Source organism: Phascolarctos cinereus, unplaced genomic scaffold, assembly GCF_003287225.1.
Source record: "Phascolarctos cinereus isolate Bilbo 61053 unplaced genomic scaffold, phaCin_HiC Scaffold_5;HRSCAF=322, whole genome shotgun sequence".
Taxonomy (NCBI): Eukaryota; Metazoa; Chordata; class Mammalia; order Diprotodontia; family Phascolarctidae; genus Phascolarctos; species Phascolarctos cinereus.
The window spans coordinates 73,838,430-73,851,575 of NW_027555958.1; the positions used below are offsets into that span (position 1 = coordinate 73,838,430).

The 13,146-nt window shown below is 36.4% G+C and overlaps 1 protein-coding gene across 6 annotated transcripts in view; it reads right to left on the reverse strand.

Annotated features, from left to right (window-relative positions):
- Window positions 1-13,146, reverse strand: part of PTBP2 (polypyrimidine tract binding protein 2) — a 118,117-nt gene that overhangs the window by 67,106 nt on the left and 37,865 nt on the right. For 5 of the 6 annotated variants that reach the window (XM_020999528.2, XM_020999545.2, XM_020999534.2 and 2 more), the window contains exon 3: window positions 7,182-7,257. The exons of the other annotated variant lie outside the window; for it this stretch is intronic. In XM_020999528.2, the coding sequence (XP_020855187.1) occupies window positions 7,182-7,257 (76 nt within the window). The remainder of the gene's footprint in view (window positions 1-7,181; window positions 7,258-13,146) is intronic. 6 annotated transcript variants of the gene reach the window in all.

Consider the following 13,146-nt stretch of genomic DNA (forward strand, 5'->3'; position numbering starts at 1 on the left):
GGTGGTGGTTGATGGATCACTCCTAAGGGAAAACTAGGCCACATGAAATTTGCAGCTTCCACTTAGTTTTCCTACCTTCTGCCCTCTAAAGCCAAACAGAATACAATTTTAATCTTCTTCTACATGACAACCTTTCAAATAACTGAAGACAGCTGTCATATTCCATCTAAGTATTATCTCCTTCAAGCTAAACATCCCCAGTTCCTTGAAATTAGTCTCATATGGCATGATCTCAAATCCCTTCACCATCTTGACTGCCTTCCTTTGAACGAAATCTAGTTTGTCAATTTCCTTCTTAAAAGGTGATGCCCAGAACTGAACTCAATACTTCATACATCATCTGCATGTGGCAGAGGTCAAGAGGACTATCACCTCCTTAATTCTATATTTAAAGCCCTTCTTAATATAATCCAACAATGACTTTTTTGTCTGCCTTAACATCGTTGACTCAAATGGTTCAGTCCACTAAAATGTAAAGGCTCATACCGAGCTTGTAGTCCACGAAAATGAACTTCTGGCCAGCCAAGCCTTCCCCAAGCCTTGTATTGTGAAACGAATTTATTAAAACCCAAATGAAAGACTTTCACATTAATACGTATTACATTTCATCACAACATAATTAGCCTAAAATTTTAGCTTGTCATACCCTAAATCTAACACGTTAGCAATACCTTCTAGTTTTGTGTCCTGATAAGCATTTATTCAAGACATTGATAAAAATGTTAAAATGGTACAAGCCCAGCATAGATCCCTGAGATAGTCCTGTAGAGTCCTCCTTCCCAGCTGACACCAAATAATTAATGGAACTCTTTGGATCCAGACAATAAATAAGTTCCAAATCTAATAAACTATATTTTTCACGTAACCCACATGTTTTCATTTTTTCCAAAAGGTTATTCCAGACAAGTATAGAAATAGCATTTAAAATATATTCTCCAGTAGAATTAGAACTTAATTTTTTTTTGTCTTAGGTCAGAGAATTTCGAACTAGAAGTAATTACCACTATTTATATTGTACCTTAAGTACTATATAAATTAGTGCAGAGAAATTATATGTAGAGATTATATTGCAATAGCAACTTTAAAAGTTGTTTCCCTTTCTACAACTTCATGAGATTAAGTACTTTAAGTTGTGTTAACCCATTTTCCAACTGCCATTCACAGAGATTAAGTGATTTGTCACATCACATAGGCAGTCAACAGCAAAGCTGGAAAATAAAATTTCTTGACTCCATCTGGTATTCCTATTGTCCTTTTGCTGTGACTGAGAATATAGATGCTTTTTTTTCTTTATAGGTGAGGATAATTAGAAAGTATTTTATGAAGACATCTCAATTTCCCTAGCTAAAAATTATTCTCCCACTTCAGATTTCTTAAAACATTTTTGTTTAGATCTTGGGCCCTCACTGCAAATCTAACCAAGTCACTCTCCTACTTTGTAAACTCCAATTACTCACTACTGCATGCAGGGTAACACATGAATTCCTCATTTTGCTTTCAAACCCCTTTACAATCTGGCCCCAACTTATCTTTCCAGTCTTATACATATCATTCCCCTTCCTGCTCCCTACATTTCCGCAAATTAGTCCTCTTCCAGTGCCTCTTACACAACAAATCTCTCCTTTTTGTGCCTTTCCCCTTGACATTCTTTTGTCTGGAATATACTCTTCCCTCTCTCTTCTCTCTGCCTATTAGAATCTCATGCTTCCTTCAAAATTCAGCTCAAGACTCATCTTGTACACAAAGCCTTTCCTGATCCCTCCCCCAAAATACCTTGTATATATTTTGTATATTATTGTATATGTCCATGTCTTCTCTGACAGAACGTAAAGTCAATAAAGGGTGCTTATCATTTTTGTCTTTATAGCCCCAGTGCAAAATAAAATGGTTAGCATGCAGTAAGCATTTAACACATATTTTCTGAATGCTTGACATTTTACCTGATACATTTATTTAGCTAGATTTATTAGATTTACTTAGTCTTATTCACCACTACCCATTAGATCATAAACTATTTGAAAGCAAAGACTCTAATGTTTCCATCTTTCATTAACTTTTCTCATTGGGATGTAAGATCCTTGAGGGCAGGAATTGTCTCACTTTTGCATTTGTATTATCCCTGGCTCTTAACCCAGTGTCTGGCATACTGTAAGCATTTACTAAATACTTTTCATTCATGTATCCATTCATCCCTGAATCTTCACTCTCAATTACCCCCCATATCCAATCATTTGAAAACTTACTGATTCTATCACCTACCTATCTCACATAGTCACCACAACTTAAACCACAAATAGCCTAGCATATGCCTTCATCAACTTTCCTCTAGATCACTAATCAAACAAGTATTTATCAAGTGCCCACTGCATCTGGCTTTGTGCTAGGTATTGGAGACACAAAGACAAAAATGAAAAAGCTCCTGCCCTCAAAAAGCAGATTCTATCACAGAATATAATATGTAGATAATTTGAACAAAATTTCAAAGGCAACAAGGGATTCTAGAAAGCAATGTAAGAAAAGGGTACACAAGGCAATGAGGACAATCAATGCAAAAGCATGGAAACTGGAGATGGAGTTATCATGAGTAAGAAATAGCAAGGAGATCCTTTTGACTAGACTATAGAGAACAGCAAAAGAGTAATACATAATAAGGTTGGAAAGATAAGGTGGGAAGTTGTGAATGGTTATAAAATCAAAGCATATTGCTAATATTCAATCCCAGACGCAAAAGGGAGCCTTTGAAATTTAATTGTGTAAGGGAGTGGAAAGGAATATTAAGGAAAATAATTTTAGCAGCTATTGGGACAATGATTGAAGCAAGAAGAACCTCAAGGGAGACTATTTCAGGTGAGAGGGGATGAGAGACTAAATAAGAGTATTTGAGTACAGAGAAGAGGAGGATGCAAGAAACATTATGAAGAAATGGCAAAATTTGATTAAGTCATTGAATCATGTGTGGTGAGGGAGAGTGAAGAGTCAAGGCTAATTAACAACAAAGTTGTGCATGTAGACAACTGGAATGATGGTGGTGCCTTCCTCAGAAACAGGGAAGTTTGGAAAAGGAAGAAAGATGAATTCAACTTCAATTATGTTGTGTTTGAGATGTCTACAGGACATTCAATTTTTAATGTCAAATGGGCAACTGGAGGTGCACAACTGGAGCTCAGGAGTAAAAAAATTAATGTAAAAAGTATTAAGAGATTACTATGTACAAAGTGCTAAGCATCAGGGTTATATAAGTAGGACAGCTGCTTTTCTCAAGAAGTTTTCATTCCAATGACAGGTACAGGAGGATATGCCTTTGCCCTTTAAGTAGGAGGTGGTCAGTAGCTGGTGTTAGTGGTAGCAGGGATGGCATGCGCCTCTTCCACAAGGATTGTTCCCTTGGATGACTACTGTGGGAATTGCAAACAAAGACTTGGGCTGGATACACAAAACTGTGAATCATCTGCATAGAGATAATAATTAATCCTCTGGGAGTTAATGAGGTCATGGCCTGAAAGAATGGAAGGAGAAAATGGAAAAGGGCCCAGGATAGAGCCTTGAGGTATAGCTAGAGAGAATGCTGTGGAGTATGAACCAGCAAAGGTGCTTGAGAAAAATAGGGAGAAAGATACAAGAATTAAGAGACTGTAATGTCACGATAATCCAGAATAGACAGAGTAGCCACAAGAGGTAGTCAACACTGTCAAATGCAACAGTTTAGGAAGGATGAGGATTGAATACAGACCACTAGAGCTGGCAATTCAGAGATCACTGGTTACTTTGGAAAGAGCAGTTTCAGTGGAGTAAAGAGGTCTGAAACCAGACTGCAAAGATTTGAGAAGTCAGAGGAAAGAAGGTGAAGGCAACAGGTATAGATAGATTTTTCTAGGAGTTCTGACTAATAAAGGGAGAACTATGTGATGATAGCTTAAGAGGAGAGTAGAGGTTAACTGGGTTTTTTTTTTCAGGATGAAGAAAACTAAAGTGCAGATCTGATTGTGGCACCACTCCTGACCCCCACTCAATAAACTCCAGGGGTTCCTTATTACCTTTAATCAAATACAAAATCCTCAGGATTGGCATTGGGTACCTTTTGTGTGGTGTCTTTCCTCATTAGATAAGCTCCTTGAGTACATTTTCTACCTTTGTATCTCTGTGTTTTGCACATACTAATGAGGGCAGGAACTGTCTTTTTTTCTTATATGTAACCTCAGTGCTTGGCATGGTACCTGGCACACAGTGGGTGATTAATAAATGTTCAATGACTAAATCCCAAACATCTTTTTTTCACACCTACAGCTTCCAGAACTACTAATCACTCCCACCTTCTCAAAACTATAGTCCATGGATGTTTCTGACATGATTCCATTTTCCTCCTATATGTCTGTCTTGTTAATCTCAGTATCACCTACTAGATCAATAATTATGCCTGGCCCCCATTTTTGGGTTTGTTTCAAGGTTCTGCCCAGGGTACTTCTATTGCTTGTTTTCTTAATGATATCACCAATCAGGTCAAGTCCCATACCGCTTTATCTCATGCTACATACAGTTACAAAATTTCCATAGATCTAACTACAGCTTAGTACCACAGGTTTAACTTACCTTTTTTTCAAGGAACTTAAGAATACCTAGAGCTTCTGAGATAAAATGTAAACTCCTCTGTATTTAGTCTTTAAAGGCCTTTATATTTTGGCCTAACATTCTAGGCTTGTTTCATATTCATCTTTAATGTATTTATCCACACAGCCAAACTAGACTACCTGGGGCTCCTCATACACAGTATCCCATTTCCCACTTCCATACCTTTGCACAGGCTTTCCCTCATACCTAAAATCTTTTTTCTCCTCCTGTTTCTTGAAATTCTAAATGCCTTTTTAAGACTTGGCTTCAGATTCAACCTCCTCTTCTTCTTCTTTTTTTTTGGCTAGCAATGGGGTTAAGTGACTTGCCCAGGGTCACACAGCTGGTAAGGGTTATGTGTCTGAAGTCACATTTGAACTCAGGTCCTTGTAACTCCAGAGCCTGGTGCTCTATCCACTGCGCCACCTAGCTGCCCCCAGATTCAACTTCTTACAACAGTTGATTGTGAACATCTCTAGTTGCCAATAGCTTATATGCATTTTGAACCACTCCTAGTAGAACGCAGACTTAGTTAACAAAGACTGTCTCATGTTTTGTTTTTATATCTCTGCCTTGTGCTTTGCACATACTTGTGATAAATGCTTATCGAACATTAGCATATCACGATTTGTGCCATCTATAATTCCCCCTTTCTTTAAAAACAGAAAAAAAGGCAGCTGACCACGCAAAAGCTCAATTCTTAGAAGGGATTAGATAACTAAAAAACTGATGAAGCCCTAGAGTCAGGAGGACCTGAGCTCAAAGCAAGCCCCAGACACTAGCTTTGTGACCCTGGGCAAGTCACTTAACCCCAACTGCCTCAGAGGGGAAAAATAAATTCATAAAGCTTTCAAAAGGCATTTATTAAAAGCTTTCTATGAACTTCGTCAGAAGCAGTGATGACTAGGGTGACCTCAGACATAGAAGGACCTGAGCTCATGCCCTGCTTTTAACACACAATAGCTGAGTGACCCTGCAAAAGTCATTTAATTTCTCAAACCATAAAATGATTCTTTAGAAGAAAGAAAAGACCAGGGACTACTGATGCATTGCTAATCTGCATCAGTAGGAGGAAGAGCCAAATTGAGAGTTCCCATACCACAGTGGCGTAATCAAAGGGTCTCCTGTGTCCCTCATACCAACAAACATAACAATAGCTAGGGCCATACACAGAGTCACTGTACCCAGGGAGTTAATAATCTGATTATGTCAAAAGAAGCAATTAAGAATACAAGTCAATACATACTCAAGGGCTTCTTGGTGTGGTAGAGATAAATGTTCTTCATTAGAAATGGGAAAGATGAGTATGGACTGGAGTTTCAACTCAATTCAATTTTTATTAGGGACAAGGTACTAAGCCAGGCAGTGAAAATACAAAGACATAAGAAATAGTTCAGTGAACCATTAAGGAACTTACATTATTTTGGAGACACATAAAATACACACAAATTAGTGAAGAACAAGGAAAATAAGAAGAAGGGAGAAAACACTAACAGGAGAGATCAAGGAAAAGTACATGGAGGAGGTAAACCCTGAGCTAGGATTTTAAAGAAAACAAACTTTCTAAAACTCTGTCTTGAAAATTAAAGGAACATTTCAGGGGTTACAGTATCCTGACGGGAGATAGTTCTAAGTTATGGAATCAACTAGTAGTGTAGTTCAGACAGAATGTAGAGTTTCTGAAGAGGAGTACTATCAAGTAAGACTTGGAGAGGAGGGCACATGGCGGGAGAGGGGGACAGAGTGTGGAGGACCTAAAATGTCATACTAACAAGCTTACATTTTATCCAGCTGGCAATGCCCATCACTGCAGGTATTTAAGCAGGAGAGTGGCATGGCGATAACTGAGCTTTAGAAAGATTATTCTGCTATGTGTGGAGGACTGAACGGAGAAGGAAGAACTTTGAAGCAGCCAGGCTAATTAAGAAAAGATTACAGGGATAGCTAAGTGGCACAGCGGATAGAGCACCAGCCCTAGAGTCAGGAGGACCTGAGTAGAAGTCCAGCCTCAGATCCTAGGCAAGTCACTTACCCCCGACTGTCTCACCAAAAACAAAACAAAACAACAACATAAACCCAGGACCCAGCATTTGAGGGTACAGGATAGAGCACTGGCCCTGGTGTCAGGAGGATCTGAGTTCAAAAGTGACCTAAGACACTTGACACTTACTAGCTGTGTGACCCTGGGCAAGTCACTCAACCCCACTGTCTAGCCAAAAAAAAAAGAAAGAAACTAATACAGAAGTTTAGGTGAAACGTGGTGGCCTTGGAAGTCGAAAGAAGAGAACATGGGAGAGAAACTGTAGAACTGAGTTAAAAGATGAAACCTCAGCTGGGTCTTGAAGACTTAGAGCTATGGTAGCAATATATTTTTAAGAACTACTTCTCAATCCTAAAGTTACATGACTACTACATTCAATAAATAATTTCTTTTCATAATACATACTCCATACAATTTGGTTAAAATGTTTTAAATTTTAAAACAAATTGCACTGATAAATTATTCTTGATTAATTTAAATTCCAGTCCCCACTATATAGCAAACAATCTTGAAAGTGAATATTTTTATCACTTACCAGTAACTACCATGCTGCTCATATTAGAGTTTGGGCTACTGAGTACACTGCCTGAAAGAAGTTCGTCAGATCCTCTCTATAAGTGGGGGAAAAAGAGAGAGAGATTTTGGTATAAGTAATCTTTACATTTAAGATGTTAATTAATACTCTTACAAACAAGTTTTTTGTTGGGACTTACTTCAATCTTTAATCTCAGCACAGAATTGATGTTTTTTTTAAAAATTCCCAATCTCAAACTTCACCTTTTCTTCATATGCCTCCACAAGGTTATCAGAAATGTTTTTTCTGTCTTAACTCCCTTTTCTTTCTCATGACAACCTTCAGCTTTTCCCCATGCAAACATTTATACATAATATCAGCTTGAGAAACTAAAAGTGCTTGTAGCTCACAATCCAAAGACTTTAGGGAGCTTCTACAGTACTTGCAAACAAAGAAATAACAAGATTTTTCATTGAGGGCTCATGGTGTATTTGGACCCTGCAAAATCCTCTCCACAGAAACTCCAATATTTCACCTACTGCTCTTCAGACAACTGAAGTAACTAGCTACTGCTGGAAATTCATTCTGGAGAATGCACTGTACCTTTTTAAAAGTCAGCTAATACAACATAATGCACATAAACATAGTATAATAAATATAGTAGAAAGAAACATTCTAAAGGCAAAAATACATGTCTATTTAGCAGTTTCACTTGGTAGAAACCGAGCTGGATTTGGAATAGAGAAAATCTAAGTTTGAATACCACCTCTAACAATTACTGGTTGTATGCACTCACAAACTTTCTAAACCTTAGTTTCTTCATCTGTAAAACAGGGTTAAAAATACCTATAGCACCTACCTCACAGGGCTATTGTGAGGCTCAAATAAGAAAATGTATGTAAAATGCTTTGCAAACTTTAAAGCCCCTTATATAAATGTCAATTATTATTATTACACTGAAAAATGTTTAGCAAATACTTTAGACATCAATGAGATCTGAATCAGTTTCACTGGCCAGTATGATAAATTGTGCATAAACTATTTTTCACTCCCAGTAATACCTATTTTGGGAAGAAAATGATTCGAAGTTATTTATGTACTGATCCTCCACAAAGTCCTACTCTAGTGTCTCTTCATGTCATGACAACAATGTTGACTATGTCAGAGAAATGTATTGTGACAGGTTCTAGAGCAAGCTGAATTGGCTTTCACTGTTGTTCTGGCAACAACAGATTGCCACTAATGGGTAAAGACTAGACCAGTTAACTAAAGAGAAGGAGGTTCATTTATAGGCTGGTTGCTAGACAGGTAGTTAAATTCTTTGACCTTTACAAAGAAAAACATCAAATGGCCTGTGTGGTGCGAGGGCCATGGAAAAATCAGGTGGCAAAAGAAGCTACAAATTATAGTTTTTAAACTGCTGATATTCCAATATGAGATCCTTGAACAATAAGCAACAAGTAGTACTGAATAACAGAATCACATAAATACTGACAACCTTATGAAATCAAGAAAATGAATACATATAACTAGTTGTTGCTAGAGTAAAGGACAGACTGCATACAAGGTAAGTTGCAGCTAAATTTATCATGATAATAAATAAATTAAAAAGACTGATTTGATCTTAAGATAATAAATGTAATCACAAAAATCTTTTACATTTTCATATATTATATATTATATTTTATATTTCAGGAACACTTGAATGATTTTTTACATATGGAGAGGGAGGGAGACCCCTTGTTGGAAGAGAACCCTTGTTATGGCATTTCATTCTACCCAAACGGTTTTTGATCATCAACAAACAAGTATAGTGAGATCTTGAATACTCTTTATATTATTCAGTCAACTGTGTCATAGATGTGGTTCATTACAGTACATTGCTTGAGAAAGAAAGCCTGCCTATTCACATCTAGCAGCTATTCTCAAGTCTATGGTCCTGGCAAAAGAGGATCAGCCACTGTATGCATAAAGAGGCTTAATATTAACAAAGTGGTTGGCAACTTAATGATGAACTAACTGTTCATTTGTGGTAATGCATTAAACAAAACAAAACAAACAACAACAAAAAAAACCAAACCAGTAAATGTTTCTTAGTCCTGTCTTGACCTCCTTTCTGCTTCTTCAATGACAGTGGTGGGAAATGGGGACAGAGTACTAAAAATCATACAGTTTTTATATCATCTATAAACTTTAACCAGATCTTTAAAATTTAAATTCTAAGTAATTACTTTAGTTATACAGAACATTAAAAAGTATTTTTAAAAATCAGATTATATGAGATATTAATAGTATAATTAACACAGAAAAACAATGTATCTGGGTTAAGAAGTGAAATGGGCATTTAGGAATAAGCTTTGCATCAATTATCTCTGACAAAGGTCTGATATCCAAGATTTATAGAGAACACAAATACTTAAGATCAAGAACACTGGTAAGAGAATATGAATAAATACTTCATTTAAGAACTGCCAATTATTAACACTTACAAGCAAGATTAATCCAAATCACTGATAAAAGAAATGCAAATGAAAACAATTCTGAAATTTCACCTCAAGCCTAGTATATTATTAATAAAGATAAAAAACATGGAAATAGCCTAATAGTCAAGCTGGAAGGGATGTGTAAAGAAAGGCACATTAATACACAGCGAATCATTTCCAAAGGCAATTTGGGATTACGCATAAAAAGTGACAGAAATGTCCATTTTCAGACAAACCATTACTATATAAATCTGTAGAGGAAAGATCAAAAAAGTCCCATACACACCAAACCATTCACAGCATCACATTCATGAGAGCAAAGAACTGGAAACAAGCCTTGATCAACAGCAATATGGTGAAACAAATTGTGGTACATCATATATATACCCAGCACTGTTACAAGGAGCTAACACTAACATGGGGAAGAAAACAATGGCATAAGTATATACAGAATGTAAATAAAGAGAAAAATACAAATATATACAAATTAAGGGATAGTTTAAGAGAGGGCACTAAGTTGAAAAGATCAGGAAAGACTGCATGCAGAAGGTGATATTTGTGCTGTTTTGAAATAAGGGAAGACTAAGAACCGAAAGTAGAGAACAGGCAATTGACTATAACAATGTAAACATAATAAGCTGTGTAATTATAATGACCAAACTTGTCCTCTGAGAAGAGTTGAGAAATGAACTACTATATCCTATGACTTTCCCCTCTCTGCAGGACTCTTGAGTTTTGGAGTATGGCATATACTATCAGATCTGGCTAATGTGTTTGTTAATTTTGATGAACTGTTGTTTTTTTTTTCCTTTTTGTTACCAGGGATAGTTCACTGGGTAAGAGCCAAAGGAGCGAAACAGTTTCAGAAACAAAAGCAATTTGAAAACAAGATAACTTAAGATTAAGACTGAAAAAAACCATCATGTATTATTATGTATATTAAGGGTGAAAAGATTCCAGGTTTTCATATTAGCCATTGTTCATTTTCAAATGTTTTGAGGAAGAGAATGAGAACTTTTTTCTTGGTTTCTTTTTCCTTTCTTAGTTTCCCCAAGTATGCTCAATCTTATTCTAGTTAAGGAAAAAAAATATATTTTCCCCAAAATATTCTAAAGTGCAATGATGAAAAGTAAAACAGCTGCACCTTTGGGCAGCTAGGAGGCGCAGTGAATAGAGCTCTGGCCTTGGAGTCAGGAGAACCTGAGTTCAAATCCAGCCTCAGACACTTAACACTTACTAGCTGTGTGACCCTGGGCAAGTCACTTAACCCTGATCACCTCACTAAAAAGCAAAAAAAACCCCAAAAAACTACACCTTCTAATTTTCACACATCTAGTCTTTGTTAAATAGGCCTCAATAAAAAGGTCTGATAAAATGATTACTATCATACCTATTTTTATGTAATGACTCTTAGATTTCATTGTAGGTTTGTCACTTCCCAACCCCACCCCCAGGCAGATATCACATAATGGCGAATGACTACTTTTCCACAGTACTGCTTTTCATTGATAATTTGTTCCAGAAATATTTGGAAATGATGTCATGACCAATAAAATAAGTATTTAAGCTACCTTCTAATGAACTAAGCTAATAATGTTTATGACAATAGCCCACATAACTCTTAAGAAAGCTGTTAAGATGGAAAAATGCAGGCTTCCTTGGGGGCAGTTAGGTGGTGCAGTGGATAGAGCATCGGCCCTAGATTCAGGAGGACCCGAGTTCAAATCCAGCCTCAGACACATAACACTAGCTGTGTGACCCTGGGCAAGTCACTTAACCCCATTGCCCAGCAAAAAAACAAAAAACAAACAAAAAAAACCATGAAAAATGCAGGCTTCCCCAAACAAGTTTGCTATAGTGAACCACACAACATCACCTTTAAGCAAGTGACTCAAAATTACTTAAGATTCCATTGTATTTATTAGATTTTAAAAACTGACTTGACAAAGCAAAAGCATATATTAAAGAGCATCTACTGCATGTGCTAAGATCTATAAAGATTTATTAGATAAATTAGATTTGTTTGAGACAATTTTTTAAAATGACATATTACAGAATGTAGAGGCTAGAACTGTCCTTAGAGATCATCTAAATTATCTAAGTCCAACAACCTCATTTTACAAATAAAGAAACAAAACCTGAAAGGAAAAATGACCTACCTAAATTCACACAGCAAGGGGCAGCACCAGGATCAGAACTCAGGTCCCAACTCTAGTTAAGACATTCATTACATCATACTCATTACAAGTTTATAAAAAATATTAAGGTTTCAAAGCACTTTTCTCATAACAAACCTGCAACTTAGGCAAAGCAAGATCCAAATTTTGTTTAATGATCTTCTGAATATCGTGAGACCACAAAAAAAGTTTATATTAGCTATTTTGGTAGTGCTAAAAAACTGGTTAACTAAGGGTGTGCCCATCAACTGTAGAATGGCTAAACCAAATACAGTATACGAATATAACGGAACAGTACTGCTCTGTAAGTATGACAAAGGCGATGATTTCAAAGAAACCTAAGAGACCTGTATGAATTGAGACAGAGTGAAGTTAGGCGAGTAAAGAGAACAATTTATAACTTAACAATAATGTAAAAATGAAAGACTTAAGATTAACTCAATAACAAGTCATAATTCCAATGCTGTCTAGTTCCCAAAAGAGGGATATGGTCTAAATATGAAAAATGTAATTCCAATATTTTTGGAAAAGGACAACAGATAGAATTTATTTTGCTTGAGCATGCCTGTTAAATGAGTTTTCTCCTTTTTTGGGTAGGGGAGGGGAAAGAAACTAAAAGGTTAATTGAAAAAATAAATTTTTTTAAACAGCAAGGGAGACATATCCTTGCCAAAGGTGTCTGTTATTGTTGTAGAAAATACCTCGCCCAAAGTACAAACAGAAAAGATTATCTAGGAAGAGTAGGTTCTCCAGATGCTGTCTACATGTGTCATTGTGTTAACTGTATACATCACTGGCACACTACATGGCCTTTTCAATGAGCTCCACAGAAAATCACAGAGGTAAAAACAAGCAAATAAAATTAGTATTGCCCAAATTACTACATGTCATTGAATGGGAAACCTATTGACTGAGACTATCAGTACATGTAACAAGCACAGTGGTTTTCATTCATTTGTTCACCTTGGATAGATATTATTCTTCAAAAACATTGACACTCCTGAAAAATTAAGACTAAGTGTATCTTATACTTCCCTGCCCACGTTTATTTACCTACGGCATTCTCTGTGCCTGAAACGTCACTCACTACCCACCACCTCACCAAACCAATTTCAACCTACTGTAATGCTAACAATTCTTTCAAAGCCAAGCTCAAACAACAACTATTTGCAAATGGTGGGCATTCAGGAAATATTACTCCATACAATATAATGTACCCTTTTTCTTCTCTCCCTTCATTTTTTTATTCTGCCTTTTCAGCATTCATTCATTCAGCTGCCATTTACTAAAATATCTATGTAGAAAATACTGTGCTTGGTCCTCAGA